The following is an 18,870-nucleotide window of genomic DNA, read 5'->3' as shown; positions in this document are numbered from 1 at the left end:
GAGTAAAACTGAGGGGGCAAAAAATCAGCTCTGAGCAAAATGTGGCATGATTTAAAATGAGGTTGACAACAAAGCCTCTGTTTTGCTGAGTGATGCCATAAGTATAGAAACGTCTACTAGCATAAAGTGCAATTGGGTCCTGAATCCATGGGGCAGATTTATCAAAATGTCGTACAAAGCAGCAACACAACTGACTGCGCTGCATGACAGGGAGAGAGCAGGATTTCACCATATCTGCTAAGATACACACATTACTGCTCTCACCTTGCACTGGTGCACTGACTGATACCAACACCAATACAGGCACCCTTTTGCCATGGTGCAAGGGTGCCAGCATTACAGGTAGGATTGTGTTGGGGAAGGAAAGCGGTGTGTTCCTCTCTCTAGGTGCAGGAAGTAATACACATGTAGAAGGAGGAAATAAAGAGGAGAAATGGAGATATTTCTCATCATTATGCCTCTTTTGGGAAGGAGTACCATTTTGAGGCAATCACAGGTTTATTACCCTGCGTGAAGCTGGGATTGTATCAAAATCAATGGGTGGATGGATGGGAACACCCATGCTCCAGTCTTGGAAGGCCTTCCCGGAGCAGAGTGATGCAAGGCAGTGAATTGTATTACCTTGTGTTACTCTGGATTAACTAAGCCACGGAGAGCCACTCAGGATTGCTTTGCGGGGTTCAGTGAATCTCACTTAAGCCCTTGTGTTGCCCGGAGTCACCTTCCATGATGCAAGGTCAATGCAAGTGCTTGGTAACTCTAACCCCCTGTGTCTTGGTATGAGAAAAAGGCAGTGCTGAAAATGACATGCAACAGTAGGACAGTCAAAAGCACAAACTGGCAGAGGACGACTGACAAGATGCTTGCAAAATGTATTGTGTGAATCCTGACGAGATTCATGTGCAATGGAAATTCAATGGTGAAAGAGTGAATTCAGCAAACTGGGAAGCATACAGTCTTCTTATCAGGTGTGAAATTGCATTCAGACTGCAGCTAGGCTCCTTATACTAAATGGTTTTTGGGGTTTTTGAGCAGTCGTTGTAGTAATGAACATCAGCTATTATTGTAAATCCTTGTATTGCAGTTGTTAGAGAAATGTGATAGACGTTTCAGGACAGTTGGTGATGAGGTCCATAAACTAATAGTATCTGTGTAATTAAACACCCAAAATATACTGACGTCGGGTTTATTAGTGCAGTGGACTTATTTTGCTTTAAATTGCCCCAACATTCCTAGCATCACACTAAAATGAATTCCTGGTGTCTCACTTCCATTTGGACTATTTTCTTTTATAGATTTTTTCTTTGATTTGTCTAATTTGCCACCTAAAAATGAAACAGTTTGTTGATTAAATACATAAAAACATATTGGGCTATGCATAGATTTACATCCTCATCTACTTTTTGTATGCCAGCTGTAAAAATGGGATTGTTGGTTGACTGAGGTGTGAGCCCTGGCCAAGCAGCAATCACAATCCTTGTCAGGGGGAAGCACAATCAAACCCTAAATTAACCTGTGCTCAACCCTCGTGTGGCTTGGCATAGAGCAGTCAGGCTTATCTCAGAGGCAGGGTGCATAGTATTTGTGAAACTCTTCAATAGGTAAAAAATGAAAACACACCACAAAAGAGATCCCACACCAGATAAGAAAAACAGAATAATTGTTAATAAGTAAAACAAGACCAAAACGATTAAAATCCAGTCAGTAGAACCAGAGATTTTCAATGTTAACGATTTTAGTGAAAATGGTGCCTAAAAGCAAAAAGTGCCAAATGTGGATTACCTGGTGGAGCAAGACCGGGGCAAAGTCACAATTTCAGTTTAAGCACGATGAAGCACGGGCTAGCTACAGGGATCCAGGTAGGCCTGCTGAACAGAGTACCTCAAATTCTGGTTTACAGAGCATTGTGAGGATTTGCTTCGAAGTTGGTTTCCCCTTGAAGTTCCCAGGCATCCTGCCTTCCCTGTCCTGGCTAATTGCAGATGGTATGAAGCCCTTTGTGTGGAGGTAGATCACAGCCTATTCACAAATAAGTGGGGGTGCCCAGCTCCTCCCTCCCAGCCTGCCAGTGATGGCCCAACCAAGCACACCCAAGCACCCTATTGTGTGTGGCTAGGAGAAATACACAAAGCCAAGCTGTCAGCTACACCGAGTCGTATGACCCAAAAAACAGTTTAGAGGCACAGGCCAACATTCTAAAAGTAGAATTAATAAATTGCAGTTTAAAATCAGAGTTCCCCATAAATTAGGATCATTCATTACAATTCCAAAGACATCAAACATGAACTAGTTGTCTGTTACAGTTTGGAAATTAAATCTTATTAAGTGTAATAAGTTAACTCCAATGTTTCCAGTGTTATCCTATGAGAGATGTAGGCCTCGCAGTAGTGGAAAACAAATGTAAGAGTTTTTCACTACAAAGACATGAACAGAATAACGGTACATGCCCAACTTTTTAAATACACTGCACCTGCCCTTTGGGCTGTCAAGGGTCTAATCTAGTGGTGGCTTATATGTATTAGAAAGGAAGGTTTGGGCATGAATGAAGGTTTCTTCTTTCTAGGTCAAAATGGCGGTTTTGAAATGCACACACAGGCTGCAATAGCATGCCTGAGACATGTTTGAAGTGCTACTTATGTGGTAGGCACAATCAGTGACACTAGTAGCATTTAATTTACAGGCCATGGGCACAGGTAGTTCCACTTTACTGAAGAGTTACAAGCAAATTAAATGTGCCAATTAGGTATAAGCCAGTCTTATCTTGATCTTAGGAGACAGCACATGCACTTTAGCACTGGTTAGCAGTGGCAAAGTGTGCAGAAACCTAAGGACAGCAAAGAAATAACAGCCAAAAATGGAGTATGAAGGCAGAAAGTTTGTGAGAAGACCACCCTAAGGCTGACAGGTCTAGCACCAGCCCTGATTCTACGAAGGGATTCCTGGCAGGCTTAAACATATTTATTAGTATGGAGAAATATGCACTTAGAAATCGCACTGAATGGGTGTTAAGGGGTATTCCAATGAGTGGTTTGCCTTGGAAGTTTGGAAGCTCCCACAAACATGAAAGTTGTTAGACATTACCATACTACACTCCAACTCCTTGCACTGTGAGCGTGCTGCACCCTTAGGAAACTGCATTTTAATGGTGCACCCAGATGTAGGGTGGATTAAGGATGGAGTTAACCTGAAATCATGAGGCAATGTGTCCCAGAGACAAGGTTCGAAACAGAGTTTCAAAACCCAGTCAGTAAATAAAGGACTGACTCTAAAAGAAAATTCTAGAGAGGAGTTTAGGAAAAACCATGAAGGTTTATGACAAAATTCAATAGTACAATACAGAAATATTAAAATGTAGAGGCAGCAATAGTCATCAATGAATGCACAAAATCATTGCAATATAGGCTCTCAGTAAAAACGAGTAATGCAGTATAATAGGCAAAATCAGAACTATACCAATCCTGAGGTGGGCAGCACTCTGAATAGAGACCAAATAGAGCTGACATAACACCATATTCATGAGCTTATGGAGTGATTTTCTCCATCAGAAAGCTTTGAAACTGTGAAGTTATATTGGTATGAGCAAAGAAATACATTTTCAACAAATCATTTTGCGGTATAAAGAATCATCTGTTACAGTAGCACCTGCTCGCTACAAGAATCTTGATTTGGCCTTCTGATCTAATATCCTTTGGAGGTGTCAGAACAAACTAATTACATAGATAACAGTGGACCATTGTGAATGAATGGACTACTGCATGGAAGCGGAAGGTCATTGAAAGTGTTACTGGAAGCTTCCTCTATCAGGACCTCATCAAGAACATTCAGAAATAAACAAATTCACATCTTGCAGGACATAGTGTCAGGTAGAAATATAAACAGAGAATAACTATGATACAACATCCATTTTGGACAAGATGGACTCTAGCCCTAACTGAGACCTAGTTAGTCTAAGCCAGAAAATCACACTTCAACATGTCATAGCAAATTTGTTTCAATTTTAATAGCTTAATGTGTGAAATGAAGTGTAGATTATGTGCTACATACAATCTTATTAATGCTCATTTTTATTTAAATGCACAAAAACTCCAATGGCTTCATTGAAATGGTTGGAGATGTACTCCAGTCAAAAGCTGAAGTACTTGCCTCCTATGGTTGGGAGGGGAACAGATCACCACCAGATATGTTGGGGCATAAGGGCTGTGCTCTCTCCATGGTGAAAATGGAGTGCAAATGCTCTGGGGGCTCAATTCTCACTGTTAAAACCTCTGGGCTGTAGAGAAAAGTACACAGGGGGAATAGGGTCCCATGCACAGTCCGGCATGACATTCCCAGTAGCACACCTGGAAACCTGAGTCTGGCAAAGCATCCCAAGCATACTATTGGAAGTAATGGGACGTATGCAGAAGTTGAAAATCGGGGTTGTAATTCTACAGGTGCATATTTACCACTTTTTGTGAATTTTGCACATGCTGTGGAAGCCCACCACTTTTCTAATTCTTTTTTTTTTAACATGCTTACTGAAAAATACTATAAAATAGTTAAAACTGAGTTGAAAAATATATGTATGTTGCAAATTTTTTTAGATAAAATATCCATCCCACTCAGCATGGGGATCCAAAATGCCCTGCCCAAAGTAAATTCATTCACAGTAACATACCACTTTAGCTGAATTATCTTAGATGTGTTTTGACCTCTACATGTGCTACTTTGTTAAGGTCTTCATCAGATCTTCAATCTACTTATCGCAGTCTGTTTCATAGACCTGGTTCCCAAAGATATGAGGTTCCTCGGTTGCTGTCACCAGGTTTTACTGTGTAAATCCCTGGGAGTTGACTATATTCTTTTGCTCTTGTGCATGTTTTGTGTAATCCATTACACCCGAATCCTTGTCGGTCCCTGTGCTTCTGATTTCTGAATTCCCACATCTGACATTTTCTATTCCTGCTTCTTCATTATGGGGATTATTTGTTTCTTTCATGACATACATTTTACTAACGATAATAAAAGACAAAGGTGTCAGGCATATTCTGTTGTTGTGTGGTTGTACATAATTGAATGTCAGAAGCTCAACACATAAAAGAAATTGCTTTTTTTAATTCATGTTGTCTTCCAGGTTTTTAAAGGTGGCAACTGGCTTTCGGGGATTATCTTCATGAACAATTTAGATGGAACATCCTGTGAAGTTAAGATTGACCCTACCAATTTCAACCTGGATTACTTGATAACAGGTTGGCCCTTAATTTATATATTTCAGTCATATATTGTAATTTTTCTGTTGTGAATGAACAAGCATTCAATATTTTCAGAAATTATTTCACGAACACTTTTGATGAATGTAAAATCTATACTCCTAGAATTAAGTATAAAACTCCTAGAGGAACTGGAATTATATATATTGACTGAAAAAGTGGTAATCCAGAGCCCATTTTTCTTCCACTTGATCATGACAAATCAAGGCGAAAAAACATTCAAATTTAGCACCTGTGTTTTAAGGATTGGTCCAATTGGGAGCACACAACACAAATAATGCTTATGTCGAACACATAGTACCTTTTTAATCCAATCAGGAATTACCTTCCTCCACCATCTACAATATAAGGGCTCGATTCACATAACTAACTTAAGACAAAATCCTAACCTTACTACTTTTGGTATTCACAGAAGTTAGGATTTTGTCTTAAGACAGACTTAAGTTAGGATTCTGTCTTCTGTGAATCAGCCCCCTAGTTTCCCCAGATTCCCCAGTAACTGCCCCAAGATTGGTTATTTTAATTGTTGCCTGATTCATGTGACAAAAATAGTCCAGTGCATCTTTGTAAAGAAGGCCACAAAAATGGTGCCTGTCTGAATAATCTGTTTTCTTCAATATTGCAACTATTTCTGTGCCATAAACCCTAGAACATAAGGGAAGAATCTACCATAAGGTGTCTGTCTTATGCAATGAAGAGTCTTTTGGAAGGGGCTTAAATTTCTCTCATATTTCTTTTTTTAAATATGTCTTTATTGGCCTTTACTGAGAAGAGCATGGACATGCGTATGATAGCAATAGGCCATACAACACTCATCAATTATGCCATAACATGTTACAACTTTGAAACTTTCCCAGTTCTAAAATTGGTATAAGAATAGCAGCTGGACACCATGTAAAGCTATGTAATCATGTAAGAAGAATAAGTCACAACAGCAGTAACTGTGTGTCTTAAAACGATTCCTGGTAGGGTGTGAAAGATATGCATTAAAATGTTCCCACAGAATCTAATATATTACCTGGTTTAAACCTATGTCGAGATACCCAACTGCTCCAATGTATATCCCTGGGAGTTGTAGTGGAGGTCCCAGGATAGTGCACAATACCATTGACATATTAAATAATCTATAAACAAACTGTGTAAAAGAAACAACTACCAAGAAACAGTGCTGTCCCGGGAGTCTGAACTTCAAAGCAATTTGTTCAGATCTACTCCAGCTGGGGCAGTACTGTACTCTCAATTATATTCGCTTTGGTGAGCTGGTGGGGGGAGGGAAATATTTAATTTAATAAGTCTCTCTTTCAAATAGCTTTTATAGTGTAAGGGCCATATGTATCCAGCTATTTAGCATTTGCAAAGGCCGAAATTCTGCGAATTTTGGCCTTTGCGAATGCTAAATACCTAAATGGTATGTATGAAACATTTTTGCATCAAAATAAGGAATCGCAAAAATTGCTATTCCTTATTTTGTGATTGCACTTAAGGAATCGCAAATTTTGCGATTCCTTAAATGCAATGTATCAAAGAAAATAAATGCAAAAAATGCCATTAAGGAATCGCAAATTACCACCAACTTCTAGTTGGTGGTAAGTTGCGAATTCTTTTAATAATGCTTTTTGAAAACAAACCAAAGGTGCCATATGACGCCCATACATGCCCTTAGGGCATGTATGTGCGCCATATGCTCCCAAATGTCTTTTTCAGGGGTGCAGCAGGGTGTTCTTGAGACACTCCTGCACCCTTGAAAAAATTCCTAATTTGCGATTAGCTAATTGCTAATTGCAAATTGCACCTTCATTCCTATTGGCCTCCTGGCCCATGGAAATGAATGGGTAATTTGCGATTAGCAATTTGCTAATCGCAAATTAAGAATGGTACAGAATAGCTATTTAATAGCGATTTTGTACATACATACCGTTTTGCGAATTCCAAATAGCGATTCCTTAAAATTCGCTATTTGGAATTCGCTAAACGGTAGTATGATACATATGGCCCTAAGTGAAGAACCTTAGGGGGTTCTACAGTTTGGTCAACGTACTGCATCCAATTTGTGGTAGGTCTAGTAGCATCATACTCTCTGCCATGCCAGGCTCTCAACGCTCTGCCCAGAGATCCGCCAACGAGTGATGACGTACACCACGGGCATAGTCCTTGATGAGGACACTCTCTTCAGCTCTGACCTATGTTTCAACATCTCGTACCCAGGCTGCTACAGTGGGACCTAATGCAGCCATCCATTTTATTGCTACTCATAGGTCCACAAACCTGGTACTAATTTTGCAAGCTTTGGGTCTAGGGAACAAACCCAAAAGGCAATCTGCCGCTGTACGGGTGAGCTAACTATCCAGTGCTCCACTGATTGTGTTCACTAATGTAGTCTAAAAGCCCTACAACCTTGCATATCCACATGCCATAAGTACGAACCCCTTGTGAAGCTCCCCGCACCTAGTAAAACACCATTGATTGGCTCCATACATAAGTTGCAGTATAGGTTATATGTAAATAATTGAATTGGATGAGTTTATTTTAGTATTTCGAGAAACATGCCTTGGCTCCTCATGAGGTTACCCCATACCACGTCTGTCAGTTCTTTGCCTAATAAAGGTCCCCACCACTCCTGAGCTCAGACTAATAGCTTTGTTACCATCACCAGCTGCGCTCTATAGAGCCATTCCACTACATGGCGTGCCGCATCCAGGGTCACCAATGCCTGGAGAACGCTGTGGGTCTCAGGTTCTTGTCTGCTCCCAGGCCATAATTCCCCAAATGTGCTCACCAGGCATAGTAGTTCAGAAATTGGCCAAGGATAGATTACAATGGGACAGGAAAACATCCAGTGTGGTAAGTTCTCCCTGTTGAAAGTAATCACTCACTGTGATAATGCCAGTCGTCCTCCAGTCTGAGAAGTGACATCTCATAAATTGGTAGATAGCATCTCCATGTGGCAGCCATATTAAAGGTAGACCAGGAGCATAGAGAGGGGCCCTAGACGTGCGCCCCAATCACCTCCACCAGCACCACTTGCAACAGGACTCCTGGTATGGGTATGACCACTTTTTGACTAAGGAGCTTCACTAGTAACTGTCCCTGGTTGTCAACCAAGCCAATTGGACGGAGTATCACAAGATCACTACCATCATGCCAACCATTGAAGCTGTCTGGGCAAGTAATATAACTCAAATTGGCGGCATTCAACCCACCGTCCTTGGGAACTCTCTTTAGCACCACAAAGGAAACCCTATTACATCCTCCATCCCAGTTGAGTTCTCGGAGTGGGTTGCCTAAACCCTTGAACCAAGTGTGGGGTATAATGAATGACAGGGAGATTTGCAAAGAAATATAAAAGTCTGGGTAGCATAATCATCTTGGATAAGACGATATGAGCCATCACTGGCAATCGTAGTGAACATCAGAATTTGTACATAGGCCTTCAGTGATTTTGTCACTGGCCCTAGTCTGTCTTGTTGAAGGTCCTCTAACGTATGATGTACCTGTACACCCAGATATTTGAAGGACTGGGGAGATCAAGCAAATCATTTTGGTAGTGCAGCTGGCTGTTGCCAAAGCAAATAAAGGAGGGTTAGTGTCTAGTACCACAGTGGATGTGATATGAGGCCGAAATTACACCGTTTGTCTGGACCCTCGATGTGGGGTGAGTGAATAAAAGATGAACCCAACCTAGTCCCATCCATTTCATAACTGCATACAAGAAATCCCATCTTAATGAGTCAAATGCCTTCTCTAGGTCAACTGACATTACCAACGCATCTGGATAGAGGCCTATTTCACTATTGCGAAGGATATGATAGAGTTGGCGAAGGTTTTTGGAGGTGGACCTAGTTGGTGTAAATCCATTCTGGTCCCATGGATTAGTCCAGGCATCAGTGGGAGCAATCTCATAGCTAGTATTTTAATGGAATCTTAAAATCTGGATTCAGCATAGAGAGAGGATGAAACTCAGATGGGTGTGCAGCAGATGATTTTGACTTTGGGTGGTGGACCACAAGTGTAGGGAAACAACCTTCACAACGCAACTTTTACAACGCACTACCATTGCTACGAAACATTTATAACACAATATCCATTACAACGCATGCCATTACAACGCAACCATTACAACGCATGACACTACAACGCATACCACTACAACTCATGTCATTACAACGCAGTCATTACAACGCATAGTACCCTTACACTATCCAACATTTACCCTACTGTTGCACCCCCTGGAGTTAGAATAGTAATGTTTACCCCTACACTATCCAACATTTACCCTACTGTTGCACCCCCCTGGAGTTAGAATAGTAATTTTTACCACTACACTGTCCAATTCTTACCATACATGCAATGTAATGGTATGCGTTGTAATGGTATGCGTTGTATAAGTAGTATGCGTTGTAATGGAATGTGTTGTAAAGGTAGTTTTTAAAAATTCGTTGTAATGGCATGCATTGAAATGGAATGCGTTGTAATGGATGTTACGTTGTAAAAAATGCGTTGTAAAGGTATGCGTTGTAAAAGTATGCGTTGTAACGTCATACATTACAAGTGCATCCCTGGATGAGGCTGGCAGTGGCCGTGCTCGCAGTGGGTCCTTATACACCCTCCATACTATGGGCCAGGGCAAGGGCAAATGTAGCATAACATTCTGCTGGCAACTCATCTGGGCCATCTCTTTGATGGTGGGGACAGATTTCCTATATCTTCACCGGCCCCCTTTGCTAACACAAAAATGCATTTTGTATGGATGAATCCCAATTTGCGATTCAGTAACACGTTACCGAATCACACTTTGGAATTCTGATACACACCGATTTGGTATTTGGGAGCAGCGTGTTTAGGGTGTCTCTTCTAACTACCAAATCGCAGTGGTATGTATTAATGTTTTTTGACCAAATCATGGTCACAAAATATTAATTTTTTACTGACCACAAATAGGTAGTGGTAGCCAATCACAAAGATAGCTTTATTAAACAGAAATCACAAACTTGGTGGTCTGTTAACCCCATCAGGCCACCATCACTGTGATGGTAGTGATTCCTAATGGGTCGTACACTGTAACCTAACTCATTAAAATTAATGGGGGGTTGATTTGATTAAAAGTCAAATACAGTAGGAATAGCGATTTACTAATTACCATTCAGATAGAAACGCAATTAGGACATCGCTGTTCTTAATGTACATTGATGTGCTTGCTTTTTAAAAAAGCAAACCATTTTTAAAGCCCAGTCTGTTTTCCTTGAAGGAAAACAGGATGGTCCAAAGAAAATAACTGAAACTTTGAAGTTTAATTTTTTAAGAGTAGTCAGTGGTCCGTGGGACCTCAGGCAGCTCTTGAAAAAAATCGTTTTTACATTTGTGAATGGTTAGCACCACTTTTTAGTAGCCAGTAAAAAAAAATTCAATTGAAATACATTTTCTGCAACAGTAATGAAAATGGTTCCTAACTCTCGTGTAGGAAGGTTTCAATTCCTTTAAGGACGCGAGGGCAGGGAGTATGCTCAAACTCTTTTCGCTTTATTAAATAGCAGCCTTTTAAACATTTCTTTAAGCTTCAACATACAGCAAAGAAAACTCTAACAGTCGCAGGAGTCTTTTGGAACGACATCACAACTTAACCATTGCGAGCCCAACAGTAGTTTCCGTTTGTGGCCAAGCAGGTTCCGCACGAGGGTGTAATAGTCCTCTCTCTGTTCTGATCCCCCTCTTTTTTCGCACAAGTCACGCCATATTGATTTTCTTATTGTTCCAACTTGGAACCATCTGAACCTGAGAATAAAAGAGACGGATCAGGGATACTCTGTGGTCGGGGCATGTCACACAGACAATAAGGTATAGAATAACATTAATGTGACTTGTCCGTTTAGGCCCATAAAATCCATTCTAAATGCTTTACTTACGTCTTAGAGCGGGTCTTCATTGGAGAGGAATGACTTTTCGCCGGGCGGGATAATCCTCGCCTGCGCGACCTTATTAGAATTTAAACTTGAAGCGAGGACTATGCTGGTTCAAAGCTTGCTCACTACCAAATTAGCCATATCCAGCACCGGCTTGAAGTAGAAACTCTTAAAAGTGGAGTCTGCTGACCAATCCGCAGCATTTGTAGTGTCCTCTAACCTTCCCCCCAAGGAGAAGGCTTTAGATGCCATTGGTCCCCTGGCTGAATGGGCTCCAAACATGGTGCAGTTGGTGCCTGCTCCTGCCTGACCCACCTAAACCATCTTGCAATTGCGGGTGAGGAGACCGCCAAATGCAGATTCTTTAGTACAATTAGAAGTTGTCTCTTGCCCGGAGGGCGGTATTCTTCCGACATTAGTTCATATTCTTTGAGACTATGGAATACGCAGAGTTTTGTGGGTATTCTATAACCCTCTAGGGGAAAAATGTTCTAATAGCCTTAGAGCCTTCCGTAGGGGGCTCTACTGGCCATTAATGCCCCACTCACTTGTTAAAGGCTCTCGCTTGGCTGGGCCTTCAGCTCTGGAGTGGGCCTTTAACGGCTGGTAGAGCCTGATACATGGAGCCCTAAGGCTGAAGAAGAATCATTTTACCTGTTGGAAACTGATGAGTTACTTATTTTTGTAGGAGTCTAAATGGATGCATTTACTGTTGATTTGGAGAGAAAATCCGAAGCGATAAAGAAACTGTTAATGGTTTTGTAATCACTGGTGCTAATATTTTTGAGCCATATGGACATTTCTGGTACTTCATTTAGGCCTGTTCAGCCTTTCAACATAATAACCTCATCGAATTACTCTTTAGAAACATGGCTACCATGATTGATTTATATAAATAAAAAAGCATTTTGCAAAAACCCTTTGTCTCGGCTCTTGCTTGATGGATCACCCCGACATTTTCAGGACAGCAGCTGAAGAGATTGCCTCAATAGTTTTTAAAATGTTGCAAAAGATTCGTCAAATGCCGCCAAAGTTATTGTAGCAACAAAAAACACTCCTCCTAGGGAAACTAGGTCTTAACTATAACTACCTCCTGGCGACTGCCAGTAGGTACCATACCATGATAAAGTTTTCTGAAAGTGTTAGACCTAGTGTTTAACATCCAGGTGTGCCTTCTCTAAGGTGTTCTAATGTACAGATAATGAAGTCTACTTGGTGCATTTTAGATCTAATATTAATGCAGAGAAAACATTAAACTCCAGAGGTTGTGCTGGTGTGCAATGTACAAGCAAATGGAAGTATAATTAATCATTTCGTAAGCATTGGCAAGATTTAACCTACAAAGAAATTTCACTAATCAATAACAATTCGAAATGCATCTGCTATGCATTTCACACCAAATACTGACATGTTTGAGTAATCAGCAGGGCGAAGGTTAGGGCACACCGACTGGTCAGGGTTACTAGGGCCTGTGTCTCTGCTACATAGGGCATACATCATTTTAAAATAAAAAAGGATAATACAGTAGTGAGGGTGATGTGACTCACAGGGACACCTTCGCTCCCTCTTAGTCTGATGCACCAATGACACGCACCCTGCTATCTGCAGTCTCGGTTTCAATAATGTGAGGGTCTTTCAGACGTCATCCCAGAAGCTGATGAAGCACCCCTTTCACTCGGGTAAACTGCGGTCTCTCTCTTTCTTCCTCTGTTTCTCAGTGACTCTCTCATCTATGGACCAGTCTCTCTTTTCTGTCTTCCTTTGTAGTTTGCCCGCCTTTTGTACCACTTGTGCTGGGTCTCCTCTTTCTCTCTCTCTTTAGTACTTTCTCCCCTCTCTCTCTCGGCCTTTCTATCACCTTCCTCTTACTTCCTATTACTCCTTACTTGTCTTCACTTTTTCACTTCCTGTGTCTTCTTTTGCACGATCAGGCTATCAAGAGAAGTGTGGCTCAGGGGTTAGAGGCGGCAGACCCGGAAGCTGAGATCGGCCCTGGACCAGGTTTCAATTCCCTGCCTCGGCGGGTCTTGGGCTCAAAAAAATTCCACGGACTTGATAATTCTCGCTCCGGTGCCTTCTCAACTCATGGGTTCACACTCTGCGACTCTGGGCAATAGCTTGCTTAATCTCCACAACGGCCCCTCGCGGCGGGATGCCTGGCTTTCACCTTGTGGATACCCTGCCGGGGTTATCTCACAGGGGAATACCAGGACGGGTTCCCTAAGCAAGCGCCGGGAAACCCTTTGTGGGTAGCTGTGCGCTATATAAGCTCAAATACATTTACATTTACAAGAGGCTTTAGACGTTCTCTGTCCCTAATCTACCAATCAGAGCAGCGAGATCTTCCTTGACTGCAGTTTCTGACATTCAGAATGTCGTCCCAGATTGTTTTGCTCACAAAGACAACGGGTCAATATTTCAACCAAAAGCAGTTTTGATGTCTCTTTCTAATGAAATGGGCATCTCGGGGTGTTGACAGGTTGCTTTGGTTGCCCAGGCACTGAGGATATTTCCATAATGATTTTTGATCCGACGACCACACAGTCTTAGAAAATATGGGTAAACTGCAACTGTAAAGTGCAAAGGTCAAGTTATCCATGGGGCATATTATCAAGGGGGTTTATCTCCGCTTTTTTGGCTTTAAAAGCCAAGAAATAAAATTATCTCCCTATTACCTAGCTGTCGCTAACACCAGTTAGCGACAGCTAGTAGGAGATAGCGACCATCTTGGGCCCCACTTTGCATGTCAGTGATATTTATCACTAATGACATGCAAAGTGGGCGTGCCAAGATGATAGTGACTGGAAACAGTCGCTAACATCGCTATCTCCTATTACCAACTTCTGGAGATATTCGCGCTAAGCGCGAATATCTCCAAAAGCTAACACCTGCCCTGAGCAGTTCTTAGCCATGTTATCCAATGGGAGGTGGATAACATGGCTAAGAGCATTAGCTCGGTAATGCATGAATATCGCTGACTATTCTGCGATATTCATGCATTGCGGCGATTTTTATCGCATTTGCGGTAAACCTTGGTAATGCCAAGGTTTATTTGCGGTAAAAATCGCTGCAGCTCAGCGGTAAATTTTTGTCTCTAACCAAGCAATAGCGATAATTATTGCTATTGCTTGGTAATATGCCCCATGTTTGTAAGAGTCCAGGTCTAACAAATGAAAAAGAGCCTACTGGAAACACGGCAGTGGGTTCAGATTACTCTAATCACACATTGAAGAAAGAGCTCATTTCATGACACATGGTAAAAATAGCTTTTTCTTCTTTTCACTCATTTCCAGCATCAGGCTCCAGTGCCACAGGCTACCTGAAAGTGTTTGGATGCGGCGTGATCAGGCCCTGGACTGACCTGACTCCCAAGCAGGCCCTGGGCATCCAGAAGGCCTACAAAGATGGATGCAGCTGTGAAGTGAGTGTTCAGGAACTACTGGTCCCATCAAGTCTAAGGTCTTAAATCAGAGCAAAAGGTGACCCAGTTTAAAAGGGAGCTGGATAGATAGACTGTCATGGAGTTTCCTTCCTCTGTCACTTCTTTTTTTTTTGTGTGTTCAAAATAATGTTATTGAATTTACTGAAGAGCAACAAAAATAGACAATACAAAAAAAATTATGCAAAAGCGAAAATACCTACACAATATAAGAAGTAATATACCGCTAACAATGAAATGTAATAGGAATCAAAATTTAAATACTCAATAAAGGAGAAGGAGAAGAACCAAAAAGGAAGGGGAAGGGGACACATGAGTATATACTATATCATCTTAAGAAAAAACAGAGTTACTGTTAACATATAAATAATGTAATAGAATAATATCAGACTATATAACAGGTGCAAAAATACGTTCAGGATGACAAATAAGTGTCTATTGGTAACCAAAAGGTTTGGTAAAAATGACCACATTTTTTGATGTTTAGGTCTCTCCTCTTTTTCGCCCACCTGTAAAGCGTTCTGATACCCCCATGGGTCTTGTTCGGGCTATTTAAAAGTTTTTAAATAAATAAACAGACAGACAGATAGATGACAGACAGACAGATAGATGACGGACAGACAGACCGATAATGTAATCCTTCTACTCACTTTTCTCTGTGGATATGTGCTGGTACACAAGGGCTTATGTGCCTTCACGGCAGTAATTTCACTACAGGTATGTGCAGTAGAAATGAGTACATCCCATTTCCATTCCTCTTCATTAGTAGATTGTGGTCAAGTTGTGAGTGGCTGCATTTCTGTTTGTGATGAAGAATTCCTGCCATTCCATATTAGTTTATCAAGCCTTTGGGTGGGAAAAATATGAATAGGAGTTAGTGAAAGTAACAAAGTTAAATCATTAGTTTAGTGTAGAACCATCATCATAAAAGTACCCCAAACACCTCTCTGGTTCTTTTTAAAAAGAAATAGATCATAATTGATTTTAAATATTACTTACACCAAATTGCAAATATAAACCAGGACATATTCATTGTTGATGTTTGTTTGAAGCAACACAGTAAACATCTCCTATTTTTTCCTTATCCTGTGTCAGATCATCTCCAGCTTTCAAAAGCCCTGTGACTCCAAGTGCCAGCAGTGCACGCTTGATGGGCCTGAAGAAGGCGGCAGCCAGAACCAGGTGGAGAACCAGGCCTGCATCCCGAAGGGTGGCAGCTGCAGCTGGCAGACGATTCAATAGTGGCAGCTTTTCAAATGAGGATGTGACTTGTGAGGAGCCCAAAGAGGAAAAGAAGCCCTTCCAGTTTTAGTAGAAACCCTCCCTTAAACAGATGTACATTGCAGGGGGAGGAACACTTATAGGAACTAAGGCATATGGCCAGGTATGAGTTGGCCAATACTGACAAATATTGCATTTTTACTAATGAGGTGGCTTATTTCATCAGCACTGGAAGCCATGAATGTATTAGTTTAACTTTGATTTGCATGATTAAATACAAACTTTGCAATTTTGCTTACATTATAAGTATTGGCAAAGGGAGTAAAAAAAGAAAAAAACTTGAACTTTATATACTATTCCCCTCTATGCAAATGTTAAAAAATTGCTACATTCATACAATAAAATCAATAAACAAGAACGCGTTTGTTTTTTCTGCTTATGATTTAAAAGGGTGTTTCCATTGCCCCCTGGGTGCCCATATGGAGCACGAATGTCTTCTTGCTAATCCCCAGTAAATGGAATGCTGGTGCAACTTTAAAAACAATAAAAAACCATTAAAAAGAGATATTCAAAGTTCCTCGTGCGTGGATTTTTTAAATTATTTTTGTTTATCTTTTAAAATCTTTGTTGATTTTCCCAGGGTGTTTGAATGATAGTTTGGAGTGTGTTTATCTAAAAGTGGTGACGTGTTCATCCACTATGTATTATTGTAGTGTGCTTGATTTATCTATTTATTAATCAGTATCCTGCCTGCCTGCAAGTCCTAATACTGCTCTGTTCCAAAGTTGGACGAAGTAGAGTGCGACTAATGTCCAGTAGGCTTGGGCAAATGCAGATAACGTGCACAAGGTCCTCGCTTCCTGTTCCACAGAGGCGACAGGTATGCTCTCCTGATTTCCCTTTTCCAGGAGGGTAATTGCAGGAGGATAGGTAGGATGCCAAGGCGTATTCGTATTTTTTTTCCTTTATCTTTATTTTAAAGCCTGCACTTAAATAAATTTGTGGTCTAAGACCATAATATTCACTGATCACAGACCAGCCAGGTGCCCTTTTGCCGGGGTTTCTTTGTCTTCAATTATGGATATAGTTTTTGTTACATTTGTTACTTTCTTCTTGAAGCTCTGATGGGTTGTGGAGGTGGCCCACGGGCTAGTTAGATCTAGTTTTGATATAGAGTCAAGGCGGTACTCTCTTGCGAGTACGTTTCCATGGAATGTCAATCGGGCCAGATGTGTGAATTTAATGATCCTGGCTCGATTCCTCTAATCATATGCCACCTTTTTATGTATATTTACAACAAGGGGTGGTGATGGACAGAGTCTCTGAATTAAGCAGAGTACTCTCACCCAGTCAAGAGATCAGGGCTAGATCCAACACCGTTTTTTAGCTCACTGCACCATCCCAGTTTCAGAACCTGGCTGTATGCAAATTAGTCTGTTCCTGTCCCAGTGCATGATGGGAACAGGGCAAACCAAACTACAAAAGCCAATTCTTACACTGGGAAGGAAACAAGCTCCCGGGGACCGGTTTCTGGCATTACAGCCGTCTTCGGCCCGGTTTGCTTGAATCCTGATGGTGCAATGAGCAAGGGTCTCACATCTGAGAATACCCTTCCACGCTTAGGGTGGACAAAAATATTTACAACAAGGGGTGGTGAGGGACAGAGTCTCTGAATTAAGCAAAAAGCTCTCACCCAGTCAAGAGATCAGGGCTAGATCCAACACCGTTTTTTAGCTCACTGCACCATCCCAGTTTCAGAACCTGGCTGTATGCAAATTAGTCTGTTCCTGTCCCAGTGCATGATGGGAACAGGGCAAATTAAACTACAAAAGCCAATTCTTACACTGGGAAGGAAACAAGCTCCCAGACATGAGTCCCTTTCTCACTGCTCCATCAGGATTCAAGCAAGCCGGGCCGAAGAGGCTGAAATGCCAGAAACCGGTCCCCGGTAGCTTGGCTCCTTTCTGGTAAAGAATTGGCTTGGTAGTTTAGTCTGCCCTGTTCCCATGATGCACTGGGCCAGGGACAGACTGATTTGCATATAGCCAGGTTCTGAGCTGGGATGGGGCAGTGAGATAAATAACGGTGATGGATCAAGCCCTGATCTTTGGACTGGGTAAGAGTGGTCTGCTCAATTCAGACACTCTGTTCATCACCACCCCCTTTTGTAAATCGATTTTGGCCACTATAGGTGTGGCAGGGTATACTCAGACATGAGTCCCTTTCTCACTGCTCCATCAGGATTCAAGCAAGCCGGGCCGAAGAGGCTGAAATGCCAGAAACCGGTCCCCGGTAGCTTGGCTCCTTTCTGGTAAAGAATTGGCTTGGTAGTTTAGTCTGCCCTGTTCCCATGATGCACTGGGCCAGGGACAGACTGATTTGCATATAGCCAGGTTCTGAGCTGGGATGGGGCAGTGAGATAAATAACGGTGATGGATCAAGCCCTGATCTTTGGACTGGGTAAGAGTGGTCTGCTCAATTCAGACACTCTGTTCATCACCACCCCCTTTTGTAAATCGACCTTTTTATGTATGGCCCCCTCCTTTCCACTGTCTGCTTCTGTAGGCCAAATTCTAAGCAAATTTGGAAATGTAGGTCAGGAGATGGAGGATCGCTCTATAAGCGCTGGAGATAATTTTGTCCAAGGCGATAGCATCTCTCCCTCGCATTGGTTAACATTGGTTGTAGCTTCACCCGGATGACTTGTAGTAGAGAGTATAGGGTTAAATCTGGACAGTTTTTCTTTAGAGGCCTTATTGCTAGTGACGTTTTAGTACCTCTGCTGTCCAGTAAGACTCCTAGATATTTCTATTCATTGGCCGGTTATAGGTGATGCCGATCCAGATACCAATGCAACTTTATCTTCCTGGAATAATTTACTGCCATAGTTTTTGTTTTGCTTAGGTTAATGCATAATGCGTTGACTTATGAAAACTTGTTAGTGGTGTCCAGTAGGTGCTGCAAACCAATTGGCATTCCGCTCATTAAGACCAGGTCCTCTGTGTACAGATGATTGGAAAGGGCATCTAGTTTCTGGGCATGTGATATACTTTTGTCCAACTCT

At 41.6% G+C, this 18,870-nt stretch overlaps 1 protein-coding gene across 2 annotated transcripts in view; it reads left to right on the top strand.

The window, feature by feature from the left end:
- Positions 1-16,342, top strand: part of LOC147684561 (metalloproteinase inhibitor 1-like) — a 28,752-nt gene extending 12,410 nt beyond the window's left edge. For both annotated transcript variants that reach the window (XM_086942363.1, XM_086942364.1), the window contains exons 4-6: positions 5,114-5,228; positions 14,440-14,567; positions 15,681-16,342. In XM_086942363.1, coding sequence (XP_086798489.1) covers positions 5,114-5,228; positions 14,440-14,567; positions 15,681-15,827 — 390 coding nt within the window. In that variant the 3' untranslated portion in view covers positions 15,828-16,342. The remainder of the gene's footprint in view (positions 1-5,113; positions 5,229-14,439; positions 14,568-15,680) is intronic.
- The last annotated feature ends 2,528 nt before the right edge of the window (positions 16,343-18,870 follow it).

Source organism: Lissotriton vulgaris, chromosome 10 (genome assembly GCF_964263255.1).
Source record: "Lissotriton vulgaris chromosome 10, aLisVul1.2, whole genome shotgun sequence".
Taxonomy (NCBI): Eukaryota; Metazoa; Chordata; class Amphibia; order Caudata; family Salamandridae; genus Lissotriton; species Lissotriton vulgaris.
Note: the sequence above shows the minus strand (reverse complement) of the source record. Positions and strands in the feature narration are given on the sequence as shown.